The sequence below is a fragment of the Kwoniella dejecticola genome, chromosome 9, assembly GCF_000512565.2.
Source record: "Kwoniella dejecticola CBS 10117 chromosome 9, complete sequence".
Taxonomy (NCBI): Eukaryota; Fungi; Basidiomycota; class Tremellomycetes; order Tremellales; family Cryptococcaceae; genus Kwoniella; species Kwoniella dejecticola.
The window spans coordinates 45838-71222 of NC_089309.1; the positions used below are offsets into that span (position 1 = coordinate 45838).

Genomic DNA, 25385 nt, shown 5'->3' on the forward strand with positions numbered 1-25385 from the left:
TCTGGGCGACAGTCGCTTGGAAATGACAGGGGACATTGAAGCTGCCACACGCCCCATTCGACAACCTTTGCATTGTCCTGCATTGTCTGTACGCTGTCGATGATATATCTTTACACTGACGCGGTTGGACATGATAACATCGGGGATCACGTAGCGGAGGGTGCCTATCTGGCTCAAGTATATGAGACGACTCAAGGTCGTCTGTCTGGTCGGGTGAAAATGAGAGATTGCGCACGACACCATCACTTTTCCTATATATCATCGCAAGCGCAGGTGGAAATACGAAGTGCAGGTTTGATACCTCATCTTGACCGTCACTGGTACCAGCAGATAAGCTGGAGGCCGCTCGCATACCGGAGGCCGATAGGGTGTGCCGAATCGGCCTTTTGGCACTGAGCAGAAAGCGAATAGTGAATTAGCGAATTGATAAGGATTTTTCCTGATTTGTAATCATAAAATACTAATTGGCATTACGATTTATCACAACCTCATACAGATCGAGTGAATCACACCAAGCATTCTTCATCTTCTCCACTTTCTCCACTGCCCACTATCTACATCACCGTACTTTGAACGTCAACTTCCCTGCAAGTGCAGCAGCACATGCCAGGGTGTGTGATGCGGTATGTCACCCACACAGATTTCTCCTGCCCAGCGCCAACCTAGCGCAAGTGCAAATCCCAAAGTTTTCGCATGTACGAAGTGTCCAAAAGTGTACGGCAGGAGAGATTATCTGGAGAGGCATGCCTTGAACCGTAAGTATGGGTATATTCTCATATCTGTTCCTCCATGAGGACTGAGGACCGGAATCACGATGATCCCGTCACGTACTGATACTCAGCTACAGATGAGCGACCTACGAGTGTCTGCTCGAGATGTGGGAAAGGGTTCGCTCGACCAGACGTGCTTAGGAAACATCAGACGACGACATGCATTGGTGATGGGACCGGCGCTGGCGATGAGATGGTCATTGGAGGAGGAGATGAAGCAATTGGTACACCTCGAAAGCGGAGAAAACGATCATCAGCTCAATTTTCACCTGACCGCTACCCATACTCATCACGCTCAACGGATGCAAGTACGATGTCTGAGCCCAGTAGAGAAGAAGTGGATACGGCGGAGCAAATGACCCTTTGGCCGACAATCGAAATCACACCCGAATCTCGTCCCCCTTTTACTCACCTCGAGTCGTCGTTATCGATTGAACCTACCTTGAGAATACCCAATCCTTGCCCAGAACAAGACGGCGCAGCACCAGAATGGGCACTCTCAAGAACTACAGATAGGACCGGGGCCACCGCGGCTGGTGCCGGTATGAGTATGCCCGTGCCGCCTTTCAACAGCATCGAGCAGACAACGGGATCGGAGATGTACAATGAGGATCTACAGGAAGGTGGAGGAGATGGAACTACGATTATAGCTGGGGAGGAATTCAACTGGACCGCACCTGTCCAAACGGGAGATAATATGGATGACCTGCTTTCTTGGCTATTCAACCCCTCGCCCAACGATAACACCTCCTTACTCAATCCCGACACTATACCTCTGGACAACCCACCGTACGTGATGGAATTCGAGAACCCGAATGAAACGAATATGGCATCTCCAGGATCCCAGTCGTTCAAAAACCATTCGCAAACGCAAAAAACCTTGCACACCCTCTCACAACGACCCCCTAGTCGGATGCGCTCCACATATCCGAAAGATTACATACCCCGAGTTCTACCCCAAGCTCCGTCGCACAATATCTATCCGGATCTGTCGGAACGGTGGTCTAGCTGGGAACCATGGCAAGCACCTCCAAGGCGCGAGATCATAGATGAAGAAGCGAGGCCTTCTATGCTAGCCCTGTTCGATGTGAGTTGATATCCGCGTCTGTCATGTAAGACGCAGTCTGCACAAGTAGCTGATGAAATGCTTTTTGCACAGAACAACGCGAGAAAAGACCTGATGGCTCCTTCATTCAGCTTACAACAGATGAGACTGTATCTCGAGCTATATTTCATGTGAGCATCCACGCCCCTGTTCCTGACTCTCTGCAAGTAGGGACTGAATATCCATATTCTCAGGCATTTCGCTCCGCTATATCCTATAATACACCAAGCCTCTCTGCCTTATCGCAAATTGCCGCCTGACCTGCTCTTAGCTATGATATGTGTCGGCACGGCTTTCGCGAATGATCCGGAGGGTTTAGAAATGGCTTCGAAAGTCCACAAGCATCTGCGAACCAGGGTGTTTGATATGGTAGAAGATGAACCCACAGCCTCGGTCTCGAGCTTACAGACGATCTTGCTCCTGAATCACTTCGCCAGGTCCTTTTGTTCACTGAAACAGCATGACGTAGCACAGGTGAGCACTGATTCATGCTTCCATCGATGGTGAGCAGGGCTTGACTAACTACTGGAATGGCAACAGATATTCCATTCGCCTATTATCAACCTAGCCAGACAATCGGGCATGCTGTTACCCAACTATGATCGGAAATTACTGAACACCCTCGATGATCCGATGGCATGTTGGCTTGAATGGGTTGACGAGGAAGAGAGGAAACGTCTAGGATGGTTCTCTTTTATGATGGATACAGAAAATGCTGCGCTGTACAGGGGATTTCTGCTGGTGAATTTACCGTCCCTTTTCTGCATCTCATCTGGGCAAGCCAGCTTACCTAGATTGGTATCGACTAGATACACTGTTACCTGATCGATATCGACTTACCTGACGCAGACGAAATATGGGAATCGCCTAACCCCCTTGTATGGAATAAAAACCTGAACAACTCACCCCGCCCACCATCCTTCAGAAGCGCACTGAGGGAATTAGCAGGTCGCGGATCCATCGCGCCCAACTTGACCAAATTCCATCTCTGGATGCTCTTGCATGGTCTGCATTGCGTTCAATGGACGTTGCTGTGGAGGGATCTAGGTGATCTGTCGATGGTTCACGTCAGTAAGATCACGAGCTGGAAAGATTCCCTCAGAGTATCGTTCGATACTTGGAGGACATATATCGAAGAACACTACGGAACGAACTCGAACCGGAACGCAAACACGAATATGAATTCGAATTCGAATTTTGGTGTAATGTCCGGCCAGGTGCAAGAGCACCCTATGGTTTCAGCGGGTATACCTTTCTCGCATTTGGGTACGGTCTTGCTTTTGAGTGATTCAGAGCAAATTAGGATTTTCGCCGGAACGAAAAGTGAGTCTGACAGATATTCGACTATATTGTCTCAATATAATATGTGGCAAGCTTACAAGGTGGTGTTGCAGAAATCGCCGGTCGACCTATATCACCAGGCGAATGGGCCGCCGCCAACATGTACGTCAACTCCTGGGCCAAATCGCAAGACGGAGCGTACTGTTGCCATGGAGCTCTACGTCTCCTCGCCCATGTATTCCGATGGAGCAGCGAGACCAAATTCCAGCGAACAAGTATGGTTCCTTGGTGTGTCTACCTCGCTACCTTGATTGTCTGGTCGTACGCCTCCGCTTTGGACGGGTTAGATTCCCTCCAAGCTCCATTCATCATCATCACCCCGTCTTCCCGTACGGGTCACCTGGATCACCAGGTGCGTATCGAGCCTTCTCTTGCGCAACGGAGCGCTATGGAATACCTGGAGAATGCCTTGTCGTGCGAACACCCGTTCGCTCTCCCCTCTGTGAAAGATAAGAACAAGTGCGCGGGTATAGTAGCTTATACTGCTTATCTGGCGGGTACTTTGAAAAGGGGAGTAATGGAAGAGTGCCGGACGGTGTTGCTGGGTCTTCTGACGGAACATGTCTGAGAGCGAGCAAGTGTGTTGTACAGATAAAATGATAGGTTGTATTTTACGACGACGAGAAGCGTCATGCATTCTCGAGATTCTCACAACAGCAAGGCAAATGAATATCAGGGTTCAACAAGATATTTAAGGCAGAGTAAGCAGATTGCGTTTACTTCTTTTGGCCGTACAGCTCAGGTGCCAACTCGTAGGTGTACTTGTTCTCACCGTGCCAATAAGGTACAGCTGAAGCCTTGCAGATCATCCAAGCTTCGTCGAGAGCTTTCACCACGTCATCCGGCAACGGACCCTTCTCAAGATCGTTGAGGTTTGATTCGAGCTGAGAAAAGCTCGATACACCCATGATGATACCTGTGCATGTCGTCAGCTGATGTTGATGGTATTGATGACAGAGGCGAGGAGGCACATACCGTCGTTTCCACCCTTGTCGGCTAAATTGAGCTGCGAATGGTGGACACACCATCTTAGAGCAGTTTCCACCATGGTCAAACCGTGAGGTTGGATAGCCTTCTCGATGACTTCCAAAGCATCGAACGCGGCAGGTCGGAAGTATCGTTTCCTAAGCGTTTCGTTCAAGGTTAGTGTGGATCGAGCTGAACGTTCGAGCTGTTTGCTGCGTAGTCGATCAGGAAGAAGAGCGGGACATTGGGAAGATCGGATGAACGGTAACTCACCTGTAATTCTCACCGGTCGACGACTGAGATCCGAATCTACCATCCTTGGGAGGCTCTTCGCTCTTGTACTTTCCACTAAGCAGGCCACCAGCGATGGGGTTGTATACTACCCAATCAATCTTGAATCGTCGAAGTACAGGTACAAGCTCTGGTTCGGCTCCTCTGCAGACGGCGTTGTACATCTTGAATGACCTTTTTTATCAGCTTGCTGATCGTTGGTTTAAGCAAGAGAATGCCTACTTACTCCTTGGTACAAAGTAGGTCTGACCCATCCCTCGTATTCACAGATAGTACAGACCTCTGCTACCTCCGCGGCGGTGAAATTACTTATAGCGAAAGTATCGAACTTGCCCTCCTTGTGCAGATCATTGATCGCTTTCAACGACTCGTGGAAAGGCGTAGTACGATCGGCTGAGGGGACAAGCGAATCAGTTCACTCAGGGTCCGACTGATCAGTACCATTCACCAGAAGCAGGAAGACTGGATTTGCTTGAACGGACAAGGCGTGAAATGTGTAGATGTGGGGAAGACGGGCTATATATATTGTACTCACCAGCATGAAGATAGTAAATATCGACTTTATCAGTCCTCAATTCCTTCAAACTTGTCTGAACCGCCTCCTTGATTTTGTCCGCTTTGTGAGCCCCCGGCGCAGTAGGATAGATTTTGCTAGCGATCTTCAATCCTTTCTCCTTGTACCCTGCATCTGCCGACCATGCCTCCTGAGTTCCACCGATATAGGCCCTGGCGGTATCGATCTCGTTGTATCCCCTAGACTTGAGGTAATTTAGGTGTTTCTTGTACTCGTCCAAAGAGGTGATTCTGGCTCCCTTGGATTCATCCGACCCGAAGGTCATCCTGGTCAAAAATCGACGGTTCAGCTTGGATCGTTACATCATGAGCTAGAGCCACAACAACTCACGTTCCGAGGATGATACGGTTCTTGCCTTCGGCACGTTGGGCAGTGTGAGACATCTTGATGGGCTTGTTGCGACAGTCGGGTGTCAAGGATGAATCGACTGCGAATTGTAGCAGGACAATGGGAACAAGCGTCACAATCCAATCGATTACCAGCTGTTTATATAGTTGACAGCGTCATTCCCCCGAGATGCCTCGGCCATACTATCCGACGGGTAAGTCCGAACAAGCATCAATCTATCAGGTGGAGGTATGGTGGAGGGCGGTGGAGGACAAGGTGGGTGGAAGAGGTTCTAACATCTGTGAACGGCGAGAACAGTGACTTAACCTTAATCCTTCGCCCATCGTGAAGTGATGAACAAACAGTCATCGACGTGAGCGTCGACATCGTCGGTGATGACTGTGTCACAGAGTCGCTTCATTGAGGCTTTACATGATCTCTATGTAATTGCCTTCACCCGGTTTTGCCTTACACGTATGCGAAGCAGTTTATGCAAGTCATGCCGATCGTATGAGGATGTATGCATAATGTATGGAGTATTGGATGGCCCTATCTTAAATCAAGATGGTCGCCAACTACGACAGGAGGATCGCAAGTAAAGCTTCCACATCCATATCCGATGAAAAGCTGACCCTTGATACTGAAGGTGATCAGGCAGTTGAAGCCTAAACTCTGCCTGTGGATTGGGTAATACCGCCGTCCACGACGATCTGTTGCCCAGTGATATATTGAGCGGCGTCGGAAGCCAGGAACAATGACGCATTGGCGACGTCGAAGGCATCTCCCATTCGATTCATGGGCACTTGAGCGTTCCGTTTGGCAGCGAAACCTTCATAATCACCATTTGCGTATTTGTCGGCGAGCATCTTCAGGAGCGGTGTAGCCATCAAACCTGGAACGACAACATTCATTCGGATGTTCTTTGGTGCGTACAATACGGCGGTCGCAGAAGTGAACTGAGGTTGGGACCAGGAATCAGCGATCAAGCTCTCACCATGAAGGGCACGACGAGGAACAGCTTGCGTGTGCACATACCTGTATCACCGCAGCTTTGGTGGCGGAGTAAGCGACCTGTAGCGAAGGTACGTCAGCGAGCTGAGCATATCGATCGATTGGCGGCGTCCGACTCACTTGTGGTTTACCAATATACCTTAAGCCAGCTACCGACGCAACATTCACAACACATCCGCTACCTTGTGCTTCCATGATCGGTAACACATAGTGGCAACAGAGGTACACACTACTGAGGTTGACCGCGCATTGCTTGTCCCATACTCTCGGTTCCATCTCAGCAGGACCACCTGGTTCCGATCTTCCGACATTGTTGACTAGAATGTCGATTCTTCCATGTTTCGCCATACAGGCATCTACGAAAGCTTTCACTGAATCCGGATTGGTGACATCGGCCGCAACCACGTCGCATACGTACCCCATGTCTGTGAGTCGCTTCTTGTTGTATTCGGCTGCTTCCAATGTCAAGTCGCAACCGAAGATCTTGGCACCGTTTCGTGCCATGAGAAGAGCGGTCGCGGCACCATTTCCCCAGGAATCCGGATCCGATTGACCGATACCGGTAAGGAGAACGACTTTATCTTTGTAGGAAGGGAACGAAGCGGCCTCCATTGTATGTTATCAAATCTGTCTCCTCTGTTTTGTTATGTATGCTTAGCAGCGTGATGATTGAGAGAGTCAGAAGAATGGGACAAGATCGCGCTGAGCTGGATCACTTTATATCGAAATTTCTTCACCAAGCGTCTCATACCGCAGAAGGACGTCCCACTCTAAGCCTTCTCCGAGATGATTTCAATGACTGCAATGCCAATCAACGTGAGTCGGAGATCCGGAAAATCCGCAACCCCGCATCTCCGATTGAGGAGTTTTACAGTACGAGTACCGTCGGTCCGGGCAAGCCGTACGTCTCCAACCGCCTCAACTACCTCGGTAGATCGCGTACATCGTAGGCTGTCAACGCAGGTCGCTGAGAGCAGGAAATTTTAGGCGGCGCCGGTAGACGTCGGCGAAGCTGAGAAATTGGAAATGTCTCAAGTTTGGCTTCGGCAGGGGGCAAGAGGAAATCAATGGTTCCGGTTGACTTCGAACGAAATATCCGAACGCTTCTCGGGAATCTGCGATGCGGCAAGAAAACAATGATTGTGTGATGAGAATGCATGAGCGGATTATCAAGCTTTACCTACAGAACCGGCAACCCCCATGAATCTCTCGACCTCGTGCGAATAGATTTCAATACCTTGTTCCTGTAGTTTGGTCAACTCCAACTTGGATGAACTCTCCCCAATGAACTTCATGTAATTCTCCCTCACAGTTCGGTTCTGGTTGATCTTGACCATTCCCATCGTCATACTAAGTTTGACCATCTCGTCAGATAAGGGATGAGTACCGTGAAGAACGAGAGGGATGTTAGGAATAGCCTTGTGAATACCAGCAAGCCTGCGAAAAATACAATGGCAACATTGTAGTCAGATCAACACAATGCTGTCTTTATACGAATTACCCGCGCGCTCACCTGTCCACCTGCCACCATTTCTCAGCACCTCCGGGTGGATACGGTCCGTGTACGTTGCCGAAACTTGGAGCCAGGTAGTGAACTCCTGTCTCCTCGATGAAATGAGCAACAGTGTCAGGGGAAGTGAGGATCTCATCTAAGCCCAGGTCAGGCAGACCGTCTTCACAGCCTTCCATTCGACCAATCTCAGCTTCGATCGTGATATTCTTCTCGGCCGCTCGTTTGACGATGTCCCTCACATACTTCAAGTTCTCCTCTTCCGAGAACAAGGATCCGTCCACCATGATGGAGTCAAAGGGGAATGTTAAAGCTAGCTCGACATCTGCGGGCTGTATGCAGTGATCCAGGTGGACCGCGATTGGCACTGAAGCAGAGTGAGCGGCGTCGACGATGAACTTTACGAAAGGTAATCCTTGGTTGTGCATAGTCCAGGGGAAGACTTGTATTAATGCGGGTGATCGGCATCGCTCCGCAGCACGAATCACCGCCAGCACTCCTTCGGCATTGTATCTAAATGAACGCCAGTCACTGATGTGATCAACATCAACAAGATAAAAAATCAGCTCACACACAATAACCTCCGATTGCATAGCCTTCTGCCTTAGCCTTGGAGAAGATTTGGTATGTTCGATTTGTCTGCGGGAAGCTCATTGTGGATTGTGGAAGTTGGGCTATGAAGATTGGTGGACAAGTTCAGATCGGACGGTTGAGAATCAGATCGGAATTGTAGATATATTCGCAAAGACTTGGTGAAAGGTCATGCATGCAAGCATGAACATACTTGTATGGACGGACGACGATCACCCACCGGAACCCGGAGAAATACGACTAGGACACGGAGATATCAAGCCGGAACTGCCAAATCAAGGACCGGAGATGCGCGTCTGAGGCAGATACATAACTCAGCAACAACGAGTGTGTATGACATACTGCCAATGATGAAGAAACCTAGAACTTCATTGGAATACAAGCAGCATGGCAACAAAGCATTTCTTCAACGCACAGACGGACAGTAGCGGCAGTTCCCTGGTCGCTAAGCACCTCGAAGGCCTGGTGGCGTGCCATGGAGGATCACTCGTGCTGCATTCGGACAACATTGTGGCGGTAAATAATCATGAACAAGCCAAAATTGCGGTCATAAGTGGATGTGGGTCGGGTCATGAGCCTGGTATGGCTCGTAAGTCATGACTGTCCGAAACTCTGTATGGGCGTACCAATCGCTACTATGCACAAGACAACGCTGACAATGGGTATCATCAGATTTCGTTGGGCGCGGGATGCTTACCGCCGCTGTGCAAGGGGAACTATTCGCTTCGCCGTCAACGCGACAGATTCGGAAAGCATTAAAGTTGTGTTCCCAATCTGCAGGGATCATCTTGATTATCATCAATTATACCGGCGATATGCTGCATTTTGGGCTTGCCGCTCAGCAGCACAATGCTTCTGGCAGTACTCCGGTTAGAAGTGTGATAGTTGCGGATGATGTTGCGGTGGGGCGGTCCAGGAACAGCTTAGTAGGCAGGAGGGGTCTTGCTGGCGCCGCCATTGGTACGCCTTATATGTCTCACTCGCACACCATAATACCTGGCTGATCCGGTGTACGTCCGTAGTCATGAAGTTGATCGGAGCTGCTGCTGCCGCTGGTCTCGATCTCCAAGAATGCGGTACTTTGGGGGATGCAATCGCGAGTAATCAAGCAACGATTGGGACCTCGCTTGATCATATTCACGTCCCCGGACGATCGAAGGAGTACGGGTCACTTGCGGATGACACACTTGAGCTGGGCATGGGGATTCATAACGAGCCTGTATATCTGTTCTGTTACTTCACGCCCGCAGATGGAATTTGGCTTACGACTGCTCTATCTTCAGGGTGTACGGCTTATCTCTCCCGTCCCAAAACCCGTCGAGCTCATCAGTGAAATGCTTGCGCTACTTCTCGATGCCCAAGACACGGAACGAGCATATGTGCCCTTCGACGGCAACGATGCAGTCCTTTTGACCATCAACAATCTGGGTGGGGTCAGTCTCCTGGAGCTGTCCGCTTTTACTGCTCATACAGTTGCTATACTCGAAAAACGCTTTTCGATCTGGCCTGTTCGAGTCGTCCAGGGCACTCTGATGTCGTCCTTAAATGCTCCAGGAGTCTCAATCACCCTGACCAATCTGACAAACGTTTCGCGATCGACCTCGACGCCGATAGATCGAATCCTGCAGTTCTACGATGCTGCTACGGACGCGGCTGCTTGGCCAAGAACCGCTCTGCCAAGCAAGGACCTCACCGCTGACGCCACCAAGCTGCTCGAGAAGGTTGAAGTCGAAGAGGATAGATCGAGCTTCAGTCAGGATGTAAAGCGTGAGTAATCGAGAGCGAGAGTGCTGGGAAAAGAACCTTAACAGAGCTTGCTGTAGTACCCGCCGAAACAGAGACCCGATTACGGTTGGGCTGCCAGAACGTAATTTCCGCTGAGCCGATGCTTACAATTTGGGACACCGAGATGGGGGATGGGGATTGTGGAGAGACGTTAACACGAGGTGTCAAATGTATGTCGGGACTGCGGCTAGCTTATTCAGTTTGGAACCAGAGACTGACAATCGTGTCCATAACAGCCTTACTCCTTTGGCTAGACACTGTGGCGGGAGAGCCCCTTTCCATCTTGAGCTTACTGAGCAGGATAGTCCATATTTGCGAAGAAGATATGGGCGGAACCTTAGGAGCCATATTTGTGAGCTATCCTAGCCTTGTTCTCTGCACAAGCACAACAGAGATTGAATTAACAACCCGTGCAGGCGATTTTCTTCGCTTCTTATCAGAAACAGGTAGTCGAGAGTTGTGTCGGTAAAGCTGGTACAGCCATTGAGGATGTCCTCCTGCATTCACTGGCAGGTGGCCTAGAAGGTCTGTGCAAGTACACTCTCGCGCGAGAGGGTGATCGTACCGTGATGGATGTCCTCATACCTTTCGTACAGAAGGTGACTGAGGATGGACTTGAGGCCGCTGTCAATCTTGCCAAGGAAAATGCAGAGGGCACTAGACGTCTGGTTCCCAAGCTTGGCAGAGGTACCTATGTTGGTGAAGGCAGCGCCGGTACATCCAGACCACCGGATCCAGGAGCATATGGGGTGTATGAGATATTGCGGGGACTGAACGGTCAAAGCTTCGAAGCATTATGATAGAAGCCATCATCTATAGTGTCTAATGAGCGTTTCTTTGCTACTGAGCCGTATAAATATTATGTAATGCATCCAGATCATCGGCTTGGTCTCAGTCGGCCTGATCCCAAGTGCCAATCATTCTGGAACTCGGACCAAGCTATCGAGCTCCGCACTACCTGACGGCAGACCGATGGCACACATAAGCTGAACGTCTTGCCAGAATTGTAGATCATTGACGCTGCGAATTGGACGAATCAATGAGCGAGAATTTTCAAGAGAAACGGCATGGTACAGTTGTGGACCTACTTGACACCACCAGAGAGCATGTTGGTGGAAGAAGCTCCTCCTGCACCCGGTGAAGGTGCCCTTGATTGCGACAGAAAGATCTGATCCCAATCAATTCCTCCCCATCGATTCTTGCGCGCCTCAGCGATGTCAACGAATTTTTGGGACTCCTGAGCGAAATAACATGACCGAAAACAGTCAGCGAAGTGGGCTTGCTGGCAAGCTTCCGTTGATGAAGAGCAACGAATCGGCATGACGTTACCTGTAAGAGCGATTGCCATTCTGTCTGGGTTGTCCAGGTCATTCTTGCTAATCCTAGCTGCGCCGACTCTAGGATTTTTCTTATCTCCTTGTCGTCTAACGCATCATCGTATAGCATCATGTAAACCAAAAGCACAGCAATGGCGCAGAAAGTAAAGTAAGCCGAGGTCTGCACATGGAGCAGACATCAGCGAGCATTGGATTGCAACATCGGATCAAGGGAGAATTTGCAACTCACCCAATACGTCCCGTTGTACTGAGTATCGTCCTTGATCTCGGCAGCCATTTCTGCGATTGCCATGGCCGCTTCCACGCATTTGCGAAACTCATTGGGTACTTGACGGTGGGGTAAAGCGTCTAAAGCACCGGGACTAGCGAAAAGAAACTCCTCCAGCAGAAAATTGCGGTATAACAGTAAGCGGATAAACCAGTAAGCTCCTTCCACTGTCCGACGTTGTCTGACAAGTACATGCCATACAGTGAGCAACAGCCCTCCTAAGATATGCCAAAAAGGAGACTCAGATATAAAGACTCACCGCTCAAAGAGATGATCGACCAAGTAAAATTGAGAAGTGGCATCTTTGATGCGCACTGCTCGAGGTCTGAAGAAGGAGGGTATGGATCTCTGCCAGTCATCGAGCTCCTGCTCCAGTTGCAAAGTACCCTGACGTCGGACCTCGGGAAGCGATGACGAGGTTCTCATGACGTATTGCAGGCAATGTCCGAGTATCTGTCCAAGCCTACATGACGATCCCGAGAGTAAGTTGTCGCATCGAAGAGACGGCCATCCCGCCAGCGGCCACGAGGAGAAGGACGACGGCTTACTTGATATGTGCCAATGATCCAGGAAGCGCCTTCGCATCTGCCGGGTCGAGGACAGTTCCGTCTGACAAATGACTGTGCTCGCAGAAATATGCCTGGTTAATATCTTCCTCACGAAGAATAGTGGGCAATCCGAGCACGGCGGATAGATAACGATCAAGAATGAAGGTTACCCAAAATGCTAGCTGTCTCGATTGCTCAACAGAGACAGGATTGTCGATGTGGTGCCGGTGCAATCCAAGCATCTGCCCTATCCTGGCGGCCGTACCTAGGTGTATCCAAGCTGCGCGGAAATGGGACAACCCCAGCTGTAGCTGTACCTAATGGTGACGAATCAGGCGCGTTCACACGACATTCCGGACCCGATTTGAGCGCACCGTTACCAATTCTATCTGTACCGTTCGCAGTGAGGTGGTCGATTTCTGTCGAATGTTATTTCTAGTCTTCGTTGCCATGTTATAGATGCGCTTTCTATAACGGAATATGAGTTTCACAGTCCCAATGCACATTTGCGAACACCAATGACTCACGCTTGGCTCCGCTTTTCCATGGGATCTAGGTTTTTCCAGGATGCTGACCACAGACAACCGACCGCCAGCACGATGAGTAAGAGAATCGTATCCTCTGGGTGCAGGGGTTGATCCGCATATAGTGCAACGAAGATTTGTTGAAGGACTGATCGTGACAGGAATCGGTAGCTCACGGAACTGTGATCGAAATAACAATCGACCCATAATTGCGCATCGGACTTTGTGGGTAGGAAGCTGGGTACTTCTTGACCAGTATCTTCATCTTCCGACTCGGGCATATCATTGATGGTGCGAGGGAACGAGCGAAGGGAAAGGGTAGTGCTCAGACTGCGGTACACGCTGTCCAAAAATCCACTACCACTTGACCGACCTGAGTTGAGCTGCTTTGTCAGATCTCACAGCCTGAGATGACGATACCGCCTCGTGAAAACAACTCACTCGGATCATCCTGCTTCCAGCTGGCTGCCGATAAGCGTTCGTCAGGCATGTCATGCTGCAAAGTCCTGATTGCTCGTTGTGAGGGACCCGATCCCTGTGACTGCTGTGAAGTTACTGATGGAATGACGTCCACCGCAGACTGAACGGGTTCTGATGTCCAACCGGAAGTGAAAAGAGTTTTTTGCAGGTTGACCGTAGACGTCGCGGTGGGATCTATGGCTTGATCCGTACGTGAGAGGGACCCGACATCGGTCTGATCCGGCATCCATGGCGCAGCAGAAGACCCACTCATCGAAGAGTCGAATATGCCCATTAACTGATCCACGGGGATGGCAGGGATGGACGCCGAGCTACCCTCATTGGATGGTATATGTGTAACATTGTGAACCCCTATCTTGTCCGGCTGTCTGCTGTTGACCCGTTCTGACCCAGGCGAGCGCGAGACATCTGAGCTCGAAGCTAGCATTCGGGGTGCAGATGAGACGTGAGAAGGGAGCCTGCCCCGAGTGCGTCTTCCGTCGACACGTGAGTACTGACACACTACATACCCATTGGATAAGCTCCATCCACATCGGAGCCGATGGACATGTGGGATCTGGGCTCACATTTGTCCGATCTGGTGCACCGCGAACAAGGCTTGAACGAGATCATCAGTCAAGAACTATGCTCAGGCGGAGAACTCAAGAGCTGAAGATTGCTCGTCTTGCATCCCGTTCTCCGAACTCACCTGCCCGCCTTCGCACTTGGCTTTTGCTGCGTTGCAAGCATCGCATGCGTGACTGTTCAATTTTCTTCGCTTAGGAACCTCGGAACCACGCAAGTCCGTGTCCTTAGCCCTACCCATGACTGCAAAAGATTGACTGTAGTATAATTGCCGTGGAAGTGTGCTTTTGCAGAAATGACAATGGGAAGAGGGAAATGAGGGGACGACGCAAACATTAGCTATGGGGACAAACACGGGAATGCGATGTCTAGATCCACCCGGAGATCTGGAGGGGTTTTCCGTTTCTCCGGTTTCACCCAAAAGGGAAAGACCGGAGATTGGCGCTCGGAGACCCCTTGGGGAGGACCCTGGATCATTTTGCCAACTTGGACGGATGAAAAGAGTATATTAAGACAGCTGGGAATGGTTGCGATTTCTTCTCGCACAAGTCCAAGACTGCGACAACATCTGCGACGAGCGAATCTGCTGAACTTTTCGAAGTACACTTGATCTCGACCTCACGTCATACAACATGACGACTATTCAGTCAACACATTCTACCGAGCTCGCCGAGGCTCCGCTCGACGCCAAGGGCGAAATCATGCAGCTTGAGGAGCTCAGTGGCCATGGGCCCGAAGCCGAAGAGCTCGATTTCATCGCGAACTTTGATGAAGTCAAAAAACGAAAGATGTACCGTAAGATCGACGTCCGACTGGTACCCATGCTCGCTGCTCTGTACCTATTCTCGTATATCGATCGTGCCAACATTGGTAACGCCAAGATCGAGGGGATGACAACCGACCTCAAGATGAGTGGTACTCAGTACAACATCGCGCTGTCGGTCTTCTTCGTCCCCTACGTGTTCTTTGAAATGCCCGCAAATGCCATTCTTCACCGATTTTTCAGGAACCGCCCTTCGTGGTGGATAGGTGGTCTTACCCTTTGTTGGGGCACCATCATGGCTTTGCACGGTGCGGTCCACTCCTTTGGCGGGTTACTTGCGGTCCGACTTGCACTCGGTATCCCTGAGGCAGGTTTCTTCCCCGCGTAAGTCTGTCCATTACCGCTGCAGGCAATATCTTGTGACAACTTGCTGACAGCCGGTGAACTCCCGACAGTGCTGTCCTGATTTGCAGTAACTGGTATCCTCGACACATGCTTCAAGTACGAATTGCTCTGTTCTACAGTGCATCTGCCCTTGCGGGAGCGTTCTCAGGCCTGTTGGCCTTCGCCATTGCCAAGATGGACGGTGTTGGCGGCATCGAAGGTTGGAGATACATCTTCATCCTCGAAGGTTGCGCCACTGTGGCTCTTGGATTCCTTGTTCCCTTCGTTCTGCTCGACACGGTCTCGTCCTCGAAGTTCCTTGACGAGGAAGAGAAGAGATACCTGACTTTGGTACAGAAGACCCAAGACGCTTCAGCCACCGGCGATAAGGATGTTCACACTGGTGTCGACTGGAAGACAGTGCGATCAGTCGTCACTGACTGGCAGCTGTATGTCCAAGCGGTAATCTATTGGTCCAACACCGTTCCCAATTACGCGCTCAAGTTCACTTTGCCCACCATCATCAAAGCGATGGGATTCACCTCGTCTAACGCTCAACTGCTGACCATCCCACCATACATTCTGGGATGTATGTCTGCCTTTGGATCTGCCTTGCTCTCGGATCGCTTCAAGAGACGTATGCCATTCATCGTCGGGGCTCAAACACTCGTGGTCATCGCTTTCTGCATCATGGCTCCACTAGCTCCACGGATCAAGGCCAACATCGGTCCATGCTATTTCGCCATTTGTCTTGCTTGTCTCGGATTCTACCCGATCAACCCCGGAGGTAACGCATGGACCGCTAACAACCTGGCTGGACCGGCCAAGCGAGCAATGGGTATGGCATATATGATCTGTATTGGTAAGTCTCTCCCTTTTCCCATTTCGAGATGCGATCTCGGTGTTTACAATATCGTTTGATCACATAGGAAATATCGGAGGTCTGATCGGATCCTATATTTACATCGACAAGGAGGCGCCTTCATATCCCACAGGATACGGCTGTTCGATTGCTTTTCCTGTTGCCGGTATCATCGCCGCCGTCTCTTTGGAATTTGCGCTCATCCGGATCAACAAGAAGCGATCCAAGCTCTCCGAGGAGGAGATTCGTGCTAAATACACTCCACAAGAGCTCGCGGATATGGGAGATCGATCTCCTTTATACCGATACACACTCTAGGCGTAAAAAGAGGCGATAATCCCTTTGCTCGGGGTCACGGGCGATGTCCGGACGGGAGTGACATGATGACAGGTAGAGAGACCCGGTCGTGTTTGGCGCCGACTAAATGGGGTGCCTGGTAGTAGCGAACTTTTGCTTTGATCGTCAATGAAGTGTACTTGACACATGATGTATCTGCTGTTTGCATTATATTTCACTATTAGGCTACGACGTCGTCGAGAGTACTCTGATAGAGCATAGAACACTGAACTAGACCGCAACGGGGTACTACAACCGATGACATTACCTCCTCGCCGATGTCAGGTGGGAGGTCATCCTTTCCGTCGCCTTCTTCGATCTCACGGCAAGACACAGCGGGCTGGCCTAGCAACGAATAGCAACCAAGGATGAGCAATAACTTTCGATAGTGACCAGATGGCATGCACACCAAGCCTACCTACCGCCAACAGGGAATCACGGTCATCTTGTATAAGTGCTACCGGCGGCAGGAAGGATCGGGCGGAGAGAATTTCTTAATACAGAGCGCAATAAGCAGTCTTTTTCAGCGGGACTCGCAGTGCCACCGCGAATCGCCAAATCCTTTTCGCTGATAACTGTTTCCAGCACAGTTATCGGAACGTCAAAGTCTGCGACAGCAAGAAACGCAATTGCTATAAAAACACTCGAGAATGTAGTTCGAGGTGTCAGAATCGTTGGGTACACTGTGTATCTGCGTTTGTGACTGAGGATTTATCTCTATAAATGACTAGGTGTTTCTATGGCCGCGAATGACACTTGCATGAAGCAGCCTGCTCTGAGCTACACTGTGACCACTTCATCCTTATGCACACGAGCAGCGTCTCAGGCTCGCAGACATGTTTTCTGCGTGTGCATGTGTAGTACAACAAGTAAAGATATTGTTTCAGATGCTCGAACGTCTTGACGCACAGCATAACCTGGAACGCCTGACTGTAGTTGCCTTCTGGCGTAGCAGCGCGGAACGTGCCGGGGGCCAACTTATTGTAGTGGTTCTCGACTCGATGACAGCTTGTTGAGCGAGATGTAAACATCTGTCCCATATCCGTCCATGGATATCAGACGTAGATCACCACCAAAGAATCGAGCATACTACGAAAAGAATGTCAGTCCAGCGACATCCTCCTGACTTTTGTCGGTGAATATACTCACCAGTCTCGACAGGGGCAGACCATACCCGAATCCAGCCATTGGAGCTTTGAAGTCAGAGCTCTCGATATTGGCTTCTAGACCCTCATCACTCATCGTTGTATATAGGTAGCTATCGTCAGAAACGATCAGCATTTTCCCTCGAAGCTTTCTGGTCATTGATACGGCGGACTTGAATGCAAGTAGTGGTGGTATTTTGACTCACGTCCAGATCATGGGGATTGCACTTCGCGGTATACCTCCACCCTCATCCGAGATTTTTATCGTTATATCCTCACTACCTTCCACGACTACCACTTTGATAGGTGGGAAATTGTCCTCATTATCTACACCATATCTCTCTACCACCGCTCTCAAGGAGTTCTTGAGCAGCTCAAAGAGGATGTGCGATAAATGTCCTGGTACGTAGGCGAAAGTGAGATCTTTAGGACATAAGAGTTGGATTGGTGGACCTCGGAAAAGTGAGTAATGCTCTTCGCACACGTATCTTGCGTTTTCTGAGAATCCCGGCAAGTCAGCTTGACTTCCATTTATCAAGAGATGGGAAGAACTCACCGATAGCCTCGTGACATATATCGTGAACATTCTGCCAAAAACAAGACATGATCAGCTGTACTCCACGTACTCTAGCACTCAACGTCAACTCACTGCTCTGGTACATATAATTCCTACGTAGTCAGGATGTGGTTGTAGTGTGTTCAGAGCAACGTCTAAATGGAGGGACGTGATCGTCAACTTCACGCTCAATGGTAGGTTCGTTTCAGTCGGATCTGATCCACTCACGCTGCCCGATCAGAAACCTTATACCTATTCGACTCATGTAAAACCTATCCAGCCATTCCTGTATGTTCTGACCTATCCTGCCATGGCCTTGCCTTTTCTTCCATTCCAATACACCCTGAGCAACGGTCGTCACCGTAGGATCATGACGTTTCTTGATGTTTTGGAGGATTTGGGTGAAGCGACCGTTGTAGTCGTGTACCTCCGGTGGATATATGACATTCGTCGGCGGGGGAGAGAAATATCTATGTGAGCAGAAGCCTCGCATATCAGCTTCTGTTTCCAAATAACCTTGTACCCATATCCGCTGGAACCGGAAGCCTGGTCAGAGATGGCTAATTCAACTCACCTTCTTTCTATCGGTATCCTCAGCCTTGTCCCTGGTAAAGCTGCGGCCGCTCCAACCGGCGTCCCGTTTCCATTCCCATATCCATTATATTCACCTGTTCCCCGCACGAGATTCGATCCGACTGGTCCTTCGTGCATCAGGGGATCAAGTGATGGGTTGGGGGTAGCTGATGGGAATTGTGTGGGTCTATAAAGCGATTCTCAAAGTCAGCTTACACGAGGGATTGCTTTGCAGAGAAGGGCAAAAGCTTACTGATTTGATTGTACTCTCAGTATCTCCTCTATCTCCGGCTTTAATCTCGGTTTTGGGAAAGTCACCAGCTCCTTTGAGTCATGAGTTGGTCAGCTACCAATTCAGCGGTCGCACGAAGTCCATGTAGCCCAGAGAGAGTCACAGGTAGAAAGGTCAAGATGAAAATGACGCTCGGCTCACCTCAAAACTCTGAGCATACCACTCTTTCACCTTATTTATACTGGGCATCTTACTCAGCCCATCCGGTAGACTCTCCAACTCGACAACACGATGGGAAAGCCGTATCGGAAGCTCCTCCGACAGAAATTGCGAGGCTTTCAGAAGTGTGCCCTGTGTCGGATGTTGGCCGAACAAGACCATTTGTTGGAGTGACACTGTATTCCGAACTGTCAGCATTATTGTGATGACGAAAAATTGCGAGGCTGGGAGTGATGGAGCAGCGCTGACCTCCTGTTTGTGGGAATGATGCAAAGTGATGTATTTTGTCCCATAGTGCTGCTGATATCTTGAACCTGGACATGGTAGGTTGGTCGTTTGACCTCGCGCGAGTCGATTTCTTTGGCTTTGTGTTTACGCTCGGTCCGCTCGTGGGGTGTTGATGTATTTGTGTTCGCTGGCTTTTGTCCTGTGAGTGAAGGTGCTGATGCTGATGCTGATGCTCTTGATGATGCTGTCGCTGGTGTGTGCTGTTGTTATTTTGTGATGCTATGAATGAATGAATGGGATGAATGTATGGATGTATGGTGGGCTTTTTTTCCACTCTTTTGTGTATGACGAAGTAGATCTCATCTCATTTGATGCTTTTAATTCCGACTCAATTAGTGCTTTATTCCGGTATTGCCGTAACCGGGCGGATCATTAACCGGCTAATAACTTATTACGATTTACCCGATAAGCAAATTATAAGTCCGCCTTATTCCTCATGGCATGCATGCAAAGAGATCACAGACAGACGTCTCGGAGTGCCGAGGGAAGAGCATAGAGATGCATGAATACCATATACCATAAGAGACTCTAGAACAACCACCAAAGATCACCAACAAACAACTACAAGATATGTTAACACCACCTCCCCATGATCCGCTTCATGACCTCCTCCTCAGCCTTGAGGTCTCCTCAACCCATCGAAAAATCCTATTTGACCATTGTGTCCTTTGATTTGTAAATCACACCTATAAACCCTCTAATTGACCGTCTTCCCTCCTGAGCATGGTGGACTTGGACAAAGCAGCCTTGGGTGGCCATTTAGCATCGAATACTGCATCGAGCTCTTCCAATGTTCTTCCTCTGGTCTCGACACCGAAAGTGAACCACATGAAGGCTAAATATTCCAAAAAGGCATATCAGTCAATGTTGCTCACTGACAAATGCTCATTCATCAAGTGAGATTTTAGTTCTTACCGTAGAACAGGTTCAAAGCGACGAAGAGCAAGTAATATTTCCACCCGATTGAATCGAGGGCGATGGCCGTCACGTATGTGTTATACAGATTGGCGCAGTTGGACATGATGACGTGCTGTAATAGGATTCATAAGACTACATCAGCATGTGCAAATGCTTACTCTTATTCGAGTTGAATTGGAAGGATGAAAGTGTGATAAACTGCTTGGACACTCACAACACCCATTCCTTTAGCTCTAGTATGATTGGCCAAAACCTCCGCACAATAAGTAGCGGTCAAGGGGGTATAGATGAAGCTGTATGCGCAGCCGAACAAAAAGATGAAAGCGACACCTCCATTACTGAGAGCTTGGCTGACGACCTTGTTCTTGTCTCCGAATTGACTTGAGAAACCGGTGACACCTGCGAACAAGCATGATAAGACGATTGAACCAATCCATAATTTGGTTCGTCGGCCGATCTTGTCGTTCGTAGCTGACCCAGCTACGGCACCGGTACATGATACGATCGAGTTGGCGAAGGTGAGTAATAATCGACGGTCGGTTGATACGATGCCGAGCTTGGTGTACATTGTAGGCAAGTAGTACGTGAGGACACTGAGAAGTGACAAAATTACGCTGGTCAGCTGGCGTAATCGAAGGTGCGGCCACGGGTCAAAACGCAGACTCACGAGTTACCGGATAGTTGGGCGAAGAAGGACATGAAGGCGTTCATCAACATTCTCCATCGTTGGTTTCTGGTGTTGACGCTGAGTGGAATTTCGTGGATCAGCGAGGAATCTTCGTGAGGGTGTGCACCGAACAAGGGCAAAGAGGACGTCAAACGACGAGAGCAAGACATACAGATCGTAATAATTCCAAACACTTTGAGCTTCTTTAACCTGGATACTCTCTTCAAACTCCTTGATTTCCAGCTGTACCAACGGATGGTTGAGATCACCACCACCATGGTATTTAGCCAAGATAGCCTGCGCTTGATCCTTCTTGCCCCTCGCAGTCAACCACCGCGGTGACTCCGGGATGAACATGACCCCAACCAAAATGCAAGCCGGAGGCATCAGTTGGAGACCCAATGGTAATCTGAATGCCAATTCCCCTGAGGCTTTGTTGGAGGCGTACGCTACACCGGTAGATAGGATAGAACCGGTGTAGAAGACTGAATCCGTCATAGATGATATCAGCGACCTCGCCCAACCTAGGTTTATATACGATATGTGGGGGTCAAACCGAGAAGGGAAAAGAAAAGCACTCGACATGAAATGAGAGGAAAGTTGAGACGACTTACAGGTATTGTAAAATCCGACGATCCTAGCTCTCCACTGAGGAGGAGCCAATTCCAAAGCGTATGTCGGCGCACTACTTGTTCCAATGGATATCCCGAATCCAAGCAAGAAACGTCCACCAAGCAGATACGAGTCGTTCTTCGCGGCAGTCAAAACGATCGCTGCGGCTCCGATCAAGATGGATCCGACACCCATACCGGCTCGTCGACCGAAATGATCGCAGATAGGTCCGGTGAATAGCGATCCCACCATATTACCGATTGTGTAGATCATGAAGATGCTATCGTCATAACAACAAAAACCCTCGTCAGCGCGTGGAATGTGTTAAGCTGAGGAAGTATGGTAGATTGATTGGAGCGATATAGTGGGAAACGTACATTCCGGTAGATGAACCTGTTTCTTTATGGTGGAAATACTTTTTGTATTGGTCCATAGCGTTGATCGAACTGAAGATGGACTATGATAACAGATGACAGCAATCGGAGATGTGTCAGCTCGACTTCTATTGCTATTCTATGTGAAAGATTTTGGGAGCTAAAAGCGATTTATGTGAACTCACCCCGTCAAAACCACTGGCAGTAGCATTCAAAGCAGCTACCAATAAAATAGCGTAAAGTTGCAAAGATGTCTTAGACCATGGCGACAACGGGGCTGCTGTGACTGTCTCGATGAAAGCCGAGTTTCCTTGGACGTCCTTGATTTCTGAGGAATCGAGGTTTTTCTCGTCTTGCTTCGTGATCGAGTTGACCGAAGAGACGGGGGCGAGGGCGGACATCGTGCCGGTAGGTAGAATTGATATATGCTTTTAACCGATTTCTCGGATATACACAAAGATGCAGAGAAGTCGAAGGGACTATTCTGCAGGACAGCTTGAAAGGAGCAGGAAAAGTCAAAGACGAACCAATGATCGAGCTCTTATATATAATGATCTGGGGACATTTGATATCTAGGATCAACTGAACGATTATCTCAATCGTACATCTTACCCACTCACCTACCTATCCAACGACACACCTCCCCCACTTCCCCACTTGCATCGACGGGGCAAACACGGCTGAACCATCGATAAGGTAGCTACATCGGCTAAGCTCTCGCGATGCTTAAGAGAGCGTCTAGTCTGAGGGTATCGTACCTACTAGCGCAAAGTGGGGTAAGCTGGCTATCAGCTATCATCTGACTGCAGAATACGAGAAGTCATATCGGCCTTGTCCGGTGTAATTACGGACCATAGATTGGCCACAGGGTGATGTAAGTTATAGGTAATGAGTCGATGACTAGGCTATTTTTGACATATCCTGATTTCTTGGCGATTCCTCCTAGATGTTATGGGCTCATTGGGGCTGGTTGAGAATGCAAGCGCCGTCTGGTCTGTCTGGGCAAGCGCAATTACCCTGCGGGAAGCGCTTGTATCACCGACCTATCGAACATCAATCGAAACCAAGGGAAAAATCCGAGTAATAAGGATACAGAGGAACCACGCGGTGCTTATCTCTTCAGGGTTCGTAAATTACCTTATCTCCACCTCCTTTCCTTGCCTCCTCCTTTGGCCTTCTACCTTGTTTACCATTGATGGTAAACGGGCAAAAAACCGCTTCCTTTGCCTTTAGCCTTTACCTGACCTGTTTCCCCACCTTGAGAGTCTTACCTCATCTCTCTGTTTTGGCTACGTACTCTTATTTCCCATTCTTCGGGATATCGCTATCGGTCTGAAGGGGTCTGTTCGGGAATGCGAAGCCGATGCAGCCGTGACATGTATATTATAGATAAAGGCGAGAGGATGTAGTATTGTGAGTGATATACCCCACTTTAGGCGGAGTATAGAGATCTTTTCGGACCGACCGAAGTGGGGAAGACAGAGCAGACAATTGACTTTGACGTAGTAGGAGGATGGTAGATGATTCCTTTGCATGGCATTTAGATAAAAGCAAACTGCTAGAATCGCATTAGCTATAATAGAACACTACAAGGCGATAGGACCCCCTCGCAGCAGACCAGTATCAAGGTTCGACCGACTCTTATCGACTCGATACCTCGTCAAACATCTTTTCGAATACCCCACGGCTCGAACACGTCAACGGAGCGTTCTATCGATCATGACCAAAGCTCAATTCTTGATTGACCTCGAGCGAGACGGCTATGTCGTCGTCCCTAATGTCATCCCCAAGGAATCATGTGAGGAATTCCAACAGTCCGCTTGGGGATGGCTTGAGTCGTTCCCTCATGGTTTCAAGAGGGATGATCGATCGACTTGGACTGCTGAACATCTTCCTTATGGCGTAACGTGGGTTGAATCGTCCTGCTTTGTCTTCTTCGTACTGCATCGTGTCATCATAACAACATTTACATTATGCTGATTTCTGACACCTTTGGGCGGCTCCAGTGGGGGACTGTATAATAGGTATAGTGTGAATCACGAAGATTTTGTATGGAAGATCAGAACGTGAGCTCGTCTATCACGGACGCACATAGAAAGAATGTGGAGATCAATAGCTGATGAATTGATACATCACTATCGATCGACGACACGACCACACAGCCAGCCGGCAGTCATCAAGATCTTCGAGCAGATTTGGGGGACTCAAGACCTTATAGCGAGTTTCGACGGTATGAACGCCTCGTTGCCCATCAACTCTGAGACTGGTCGAACGGATATCCAGCCTACTTCCCCTTGGCCTCGTGAGTTGCTCGGGACTCTTTCTGCCCCGTGGTGAGATGATTAGCCGATTGATTAAGCTGATATAATTCCTGTCGTTGTCGTTGCGTAGACATCGACCAAAATCCCCGGAATGTAGATCGGTTCGAGCTCTACCAGGGAATCGCCAACCTGTCTCCCAACGGTCCATCAGATGGCGGGCTGTGCGTTCTCAAAGGGTCACATAAGCTGCATCAAGAGTACTTTGATTCGATCGGCGGGTTCAAAGAGGACCAAGATGCTGGAGTGAAGGAGAATGGATATACGTACAAAGTACCGGAGATGGAATGGTTCATTGGCAAGGGGTGTCAGGAGGTGAAGATTGAAGCTGGGGAAGGGGATTTGATCTGTAAGCTCAACGGTATCCCATTGTCCCGTAGTACTGTTCACTCTTTAGCACTCCTGCCGATCCTAAATCACAAACTACATTCACAGTCACCGGAGCCAACATAGCATGACCTGTCTGTTCAACAGGGTGCTGACGTTGATGATGCTCGTCTCAGTATGGGATTCCCGAACGATCCACTGGAACGCAAGTCCCACAGGAACCCAAACACGCTTCGTGACTTATGTATGCTATTGTCCGAAATCGCTCATGTCGCCGGACGAGCTAGCTGTAAAGGCGCAGATATTCAAGGATCGAAAAGGAACTACCCATTTCCCTGTGAGTCGTACCAATTCACATATATCATTATCCTCCCACCCTGAACTCTATACCTATATTGTGGCCAAATTCCTCTCCACTTCAATGTCTCCATTCATACAACCCTGAGATACCAGAACCCAGAAACCAGACTTCGTATTCCAGCAAACTGACGACCGTTATGTACGACATTGCTGATCGCAGTACATGAACCGAGTCCCAGCTGAACGACCAGGCTATTACAATGCCCTACCCCGCCGACCGAACGGTGATCTCGATCCTGCCAATAGGATAAGACCGAGGGTCGAGCCTGTCGAGACTCCCTTGATGCTTAAATTGGCCGGTGCCGCATGATCAGCTTTCACTTCACAAATCAAAATCAAGGTGAAATTCAATCCAAAGTGAGATTGCAAGCTCCGATGAATCAGATCGTCAAGGAAGACCATATCCCGAAGTTAGAGATAGCTCGTATCCTGCTATGCTATGTGATATGCATTGGATCT

At 49.4% G+C, this 25385-nt stretch overlaps 10 protein-coding genes across 10 annotated transcripts; 4 read left to right on the forward strand and 6 right to left on the reverse strand.

The window, feature by feature from the left end:
* Positions 1–1083: 1083 nt before the first annotated feature.
* I303_106965 (uncharacterized protein) lies at positions 1084–3784 on the forward strand (the record flags this gene model as incomplete). Its single annotated transcript, XM_018409648.1, has 6 exons — positions 1084–1857; positions 1930–2006; positions 2070–2349; positions 2416–2616; positions 2685–3198; positions 3270–3784. 6 exons carry the CDS (start codon positions 1084–1086, stop codon positions 3782–3784), a joined length of 2361 nt encoding a protein of 786 aa, XP_018260651.1.
* Positions 3785–3932: 148 nt separating this feature from the next.
* I303_106966 (uncharacterized protein) lies at positions 3933–5430 on the reverse strand (the record flags this gene model as incomplete). Its single annotated transcript, XM_018409649.1, has 6 exons — positions 3933–4132; positions 4192–4340; positions 4456–4637; positions 4700–4866; positions 5009–5313; positions 5378–5430. The coding sequence occupies 6 exons, from the start codon at positions 5428–5430 to the stop codon at positions 3933–3935; spliced, it is 1056 nt and encodes a 351-aa protein (XP_018260652.1).
* A 609-nt stretch (positions 5431–6039) lies between these two features.
* On the reverse strand, positions 6040–6997 carry I303_106967 (uncharacterized protein; the record flags this gene model as incomplete). Its single annotated transcript, XM_018409650.1, has 3 exons — positions 6040–6330; positions 6410–6445; positions 6506–6997. 3 exons carry the CDS (start codon positions 6995–6997, stop codon positions 6040–6042), a joined length of 819 nt encoding a protein of 272 aa, XP_018260653.1.
* Positions 6998–7554: 557 nt separating this feature from the next.
* On the reverse strand, positions 7555–8549 carry I303_106968 (uncharacterized protein; the record flags this gene model as incomplete). The annotated part of the gene is made up of 3 exons (XM_018409651.1): positions 7555–7822; positions 7899–8408; positions 8467–8549. The coding sequence occupies 3 exons, from the start codon at positions 8547–8549 to the stop codon at positions 7555–7557; spliced, it is 861 nt and encodes a 286-aa protein (XP_018260654.1).
* A 324-nt stretch (positions 8550–8873) lies between these two features.
* Positions 8874–11071, forward strand: I303_106969 (dihydroxyacetone kinase; the record flags this gene model as incomplete). Its single annotated transcript, XM_065969484.1, has 7 exons — positions 8874–9075; positions 9159–9446; positions 9509–9705; positions 9770–10253; positions 10310–10441; positions 10508–10623; positions 10688–11071. The coding sequence occupies 7 exons, from the start codon at positions 8874–8876 to the stop codon at positions 11069–11071; spliced, it is 1803 nt and encodes a 600-aa protein (XP_065825556.1).
* A 117-nt stretch (positions 11072–11188) lies between these two features.
* Positions 11189–14233, reverse strand: I303_106970 (uncharacterized protein; the record flags this gene model as incomplete). The annotated part of the gene is made up of 11 exons (XM_018409653.2): positions 11189–11291; positions 11360–11508; positions 11601–11768; positions 11838–12057; positions 12136–12339; positions 12425–12741; positions 12799–12892; positions 12952–13321; positions 13390–13886; positions 13995–14050; positions 14117–14233. 11 exons carry the CDS (start codon positions 14231–14233, stop codon positions 11189–11191), a joined length of 2295 nt encoding a protein of 764 aa, XP_018260656.2.
* Positions 14234–14624: 391 nt separating this feature from the next.
* I303_106971 (uncharacterized protein) lies at positions 14625–16319 on the forward strand (the record flags this gene model as incomplete). The annotated part of the gene is made up of 3 exons (XM_018409654.1): positions 14625–15139; positions 15211–16001; positions 16069–16319. 3 exons carry the CDS (start codon positions 14625–14627, stop codon positions 16317–16319), a joined length of 1557 nt encoding a protein of 518 aa, XP_018260657.1.
* Positions 16320–17315: 996 nt separating this feature from the next.
* On the reverse strand, positions 17316–19384 carry I303_106972 (uncharacterized protein; the record flags this gene model as incomplete). Its single annotated transcript, XM_018409655.2, has 10 exons — positions 17316–17426; positions 17487–17595; positions 17689–17980; positions 18039–18069; positions 18132–18193; positions 18267–18508; positions 18613–18798; positions 18865–18935; positions 19045–19238; positions 19312–19384. 10 exons carry the CDS (start codon positions 19382–19384, stop codon positions 17316–17318), a joined length of 1371 nt encoding a protein of 456 aa, XP_018260658.2.
* Positions 19385–20036: 652 nt separating this feature from the next.
* I303_106973 (uncharacterized protein) lies at positions 20037–22322 on the reverse strand (the record flags this gene model as incomplete). Its single annotated transcript, XM_018409656.1, has 8 exons — positions 20037–20185; positions 20266–20380; positions 20483–20861; positions 20936–21013; positions 21108–21420; positions 21550–21827; positions 21925–22004; positions 22107–22322. The coding sequence occupies 8 exons, from the start codon at positions 22320–22322 to the stop codon at positions 20037–20039; spliced, it is 1608 nt and encodes a 535-aa protein (XP_018260659.1).
* Positions 22323–23640: 1318 nt separating this feature from the next.
* On the forward strand, positions 23641–25236 carry I303_106974 (uncharacterized protein; the record flags this gene model as incomplete). The annotated part of the gene is made up of 6 exons (XM_018409657.1): positions 23641–23828; positions 23928–23987; positions 24084–24223; positions 24313–24588; positions 24743–24903; positions 25087–25236. 6 exons carry the CDS (start codon positions 23641–23643, stop codon positions 25234–25236), a joined length of 975 nt encoding a protein of 324 aa, XP_018260660.1.
* Positions 25237–25385: the final 149 nt, after the last annotated feature.